Source organism: Zalophus californianus, chromosome 11 (assembly GCF_009762305.2).
Source record: "Zalophus californianus isolate mZalCal1 chromosome 11, mZalCal1.pri.v2, whole genome shotgun sequence".
Lineage (NCBI taxonomy): Eukaryota > Metazoa > Chordata > Mammalia > Carnivora > Otariidae > Zalophus > Zalophus californianus.
This window is the reverse complement of record NC_045605.1, coordinates 19626849-19629796: the sequence shown is the minus strand read 5'-3', so window position 1 is coordinate 19629796 and position 2948 is coordinate 19626849. Positions and strand designations below refer to the sequence as shown.

General features: G+C 39.8%; 1 protein-coding gene across 1 annotated transcript; it reads left to right on the top strand.

Moving 5' to 3' along the window:
• Window positions 1–502: 502 nt before the first annotated feature.
• LOC113915351 (olfactory receptor 6M1-like) lies at window positions 503–1450 on the top strand. The gene has a single exon (XM_035723104.1). The coding sequence runs from the start codon at window positions 503–505 to the stop codon at window positions 1448–1450; it is 948 nt and encodes a 315-aa protein (XP_035578997.1).
• Window positions 1451–2948: the final 1498 nt, after the last annotated feature.

The following is a 2948-nucleotide window of genomic DNA, read 5'->3' as shown; positions in this document are numbered from 1 at the left end:
CCAGTCTCAGGGTTTCTGCTCTTTCATAGGAATGATACCTGAACGGTTGAAATGATTTGAAAAAAAAGAACTCAACTTTTATTAACATTCCCCTTCTCCTTTTGCAATTTGGCTGGCTGGATTCTCAGTTAAGTATTGTCTCTTCTCAGGCACAGAACTTAGCTGGGAAAACAGGAGATCAGGAAGAATGCAAGACAGAAGGGAAGGAGCACTGGTTCAAAAAGGAAAACCATCGTAAGGACTAGAGCTTAATGGGACCACAGGGGTAATTTCATTCAACCAAAAATTTTAAATATGAGAATCCCGAGGTTAGAAGAAGTCAGGTAATTTACCCAGGGTCCTACATTTATTAGAGTGAATAAAATCACTCTTGACTCTACATCCAAAGCTTTTACTACTTCATCTTTAGCACTGACATTGAGAGTTGGAAATGTATTTTAGCTGATTTTCATCTCTATAATTTTTTTTTCAGAGATGTGCTGCCCACTACGTTTTGCATGAGATGGATATGCAAAATCAGACCACAGTGACTGAATTTACCCTGACTGCCTTCCCTATTATCCAGAAGCTTCAGATCTCCCTCTTTGTGGTCCTCCTGTTTACTTATATGCTAACTCTAACAGGAAATACTGCCATCATTTCCTTAATCTGGGCTGATAATCGCCTCCAAACCCCAATGTACTTCTTCCTCAGTAATTTGTCATTTTTGGACATTTCATACACTACTTCAGTTACCCCAAAGCTGTTAGCTTGTCTCCTAGAGGACAAGAAGACCATATCTTTTGCTGGTTGCATCACCCAAATCTACTTCTTTTTTTTCTTGGGGACAGTGGAGTTTATCCTCCTGGCGGTGATGTCCTTTGACCGCTACGTGGCCATCTGTAACCCCCTGCGCTACACCATCATCATGAACGGCAGGGTCTGTCTCCTGCTGGTTCTGGGCTGCTGGGTAGGGGCCTTCTTTTCAGTGCTGTGTCCAACTATTGTGGTGTCCAGACTGCCCTACTGTTATAGAGAAATTAGCCATTTCTTCTGTGACATTGCCCCTTTGTTGCAGGCAGCCTGCATAGACACTCATTTCATTGAGATGATAAGCTTCCTCTTATCCTCCCTTGTCCTTCTGACCTCACTGGTATTCACCACTGTGTCCTATACCTACATCATCTCTACCATCCTGCACATCCCCTCAGCCCAAGGCCGTCAGAAGGCCTTTTCCACCTGCGCTTCTCACATCACGGTTGTGTCCATTGCCTACGGGAGCAACATCTTCATGTACGTGAGGCCCAGCCAGAGCCACTCACTGGAGTTTGATAAAGTGACAGCTGTCATGACCATAATGGTGACCCCTCTTCTGAACCCCTTCATTTATAGCCTAAGGAATGAAAAGGTAAAAGAAGTTTTGACAGAAGCAATCCACAAAATTATGTCCTTATGGCACAAGAGAACTTGAACCTTTTTGCACAGGAGGACTTGAAAGTTTGTGTGCTCATCATGACTCTGTTCAACCCTTGGACTCCATGTGGAGAATAGCATGCTTGAAGACCATAATGTCAGAAATTCGTAGGAATATATAAAAAGGCTTCATGCCACCTCAGATACAAGGTATTACAGTCAAGGTCCAGAGTAGGCAATTCAAGCATACAGAAAATAACATGTTTATTTTTTAAAATTTTTATTATTATGTTAATCACCATACATTACATCATTAGTTGTTGATATTGTGTTCCACGATTCATTGTTTGTGCGTAACACCCAGTGCTCCATGCAGAACGTGCCCTCCTTAATCCCCATCACCAGGGTAACCCATCCTCCCACCCCCCTCCCCTCCAGAAAATATGTTTTAAACCCTATTGTTGCACTGTCTCACATACAGAATATCAGGTATTAATGTAAAATACTTAACTGAAGCCAGAAAACCTGAATTTTAAGCATGGCTGTATTTCTTTTTTATCACACGACACTTACACTATCTGAACTTTCATTTTCTCATTGTTAAAAGTAGGAAATATTTTACAATTTATACTTCTTTTCCTTTTTCTTTTTCTTCTTATAGTCTTAACCTTATGGCCTAAGAAATACAACCACATATAATTGTAAGTTCATGCTTTTTCTAGGTATTAAGAAGATGCAAGATGATTAGTTTCATCCTTGACAGCTGAATGCCCTAGAAAATAATAGTAATAATAATTAACAACAAAAACAAGGAAGAGCAGTAACATATCCCAGGGTTTGTACAGTTTACTTAAATATGAACTTAAATGTTGATGTACATGGAATTTATAAGAATATATATTTTAAATCACCTGAGTTCAAAATCCTAATTCCTGGAAGGAGGATCTGATTGGTCCAATTGAAGTGAGATATCCTCTCCCGATTCATTTCTTTGTTAGAGGAAGATTGGCAAGGGGCTAATTTGCCCTCTGTCCTTACCCCCACTGAACCCATGCTATGGGACAAGTAATCTTAAAGACAGTGTAAAAATAGGAACACGACAATAGGCATCCTTAAGATCAAAAAAGTTCTGACCAGTGTGGTCATTAACCTTCTAGCTACATGAACAATGACTGAGACCTTAAACTGGCATGGAATCTCTCATGGAAAATCAGATAGAGAAAGTGCTACCTTAAGAATGGACTCAGAATATTGTAAAATAACATAGTCCATCATAAAATATTGTAGCGAACAAATGTTTAAAGATCCAGAGAAGGTAGAACAGTATCACCAGGAATGAAGTAGTCATATAATGAACTGCTCTGCACTCATTATCAGACACTAAATACGATAAGATTTGGAAAGTTACAATATTGGTTTCCTGTGGCTTGCATAACAAATTTAGCAGCTTAAAACTATTCAAATTTGTCATCTGACCATTCTGTAGGTCACACATCCAATACAGGTCTCTCCAGGCCAAATTCAGCAGGCTGCATTCCTTTCTAGGGGCCCTAGGA

Bases quoted from the DNA above. Each gene is read 5' to 3' on its own strand.
- LOC113915351 (XM_035723104.1), top strand. From the start codon at position 503: ATGGATATGCAAAATCAGACCACAGTGACTGAATTTACCCTGACTGCC.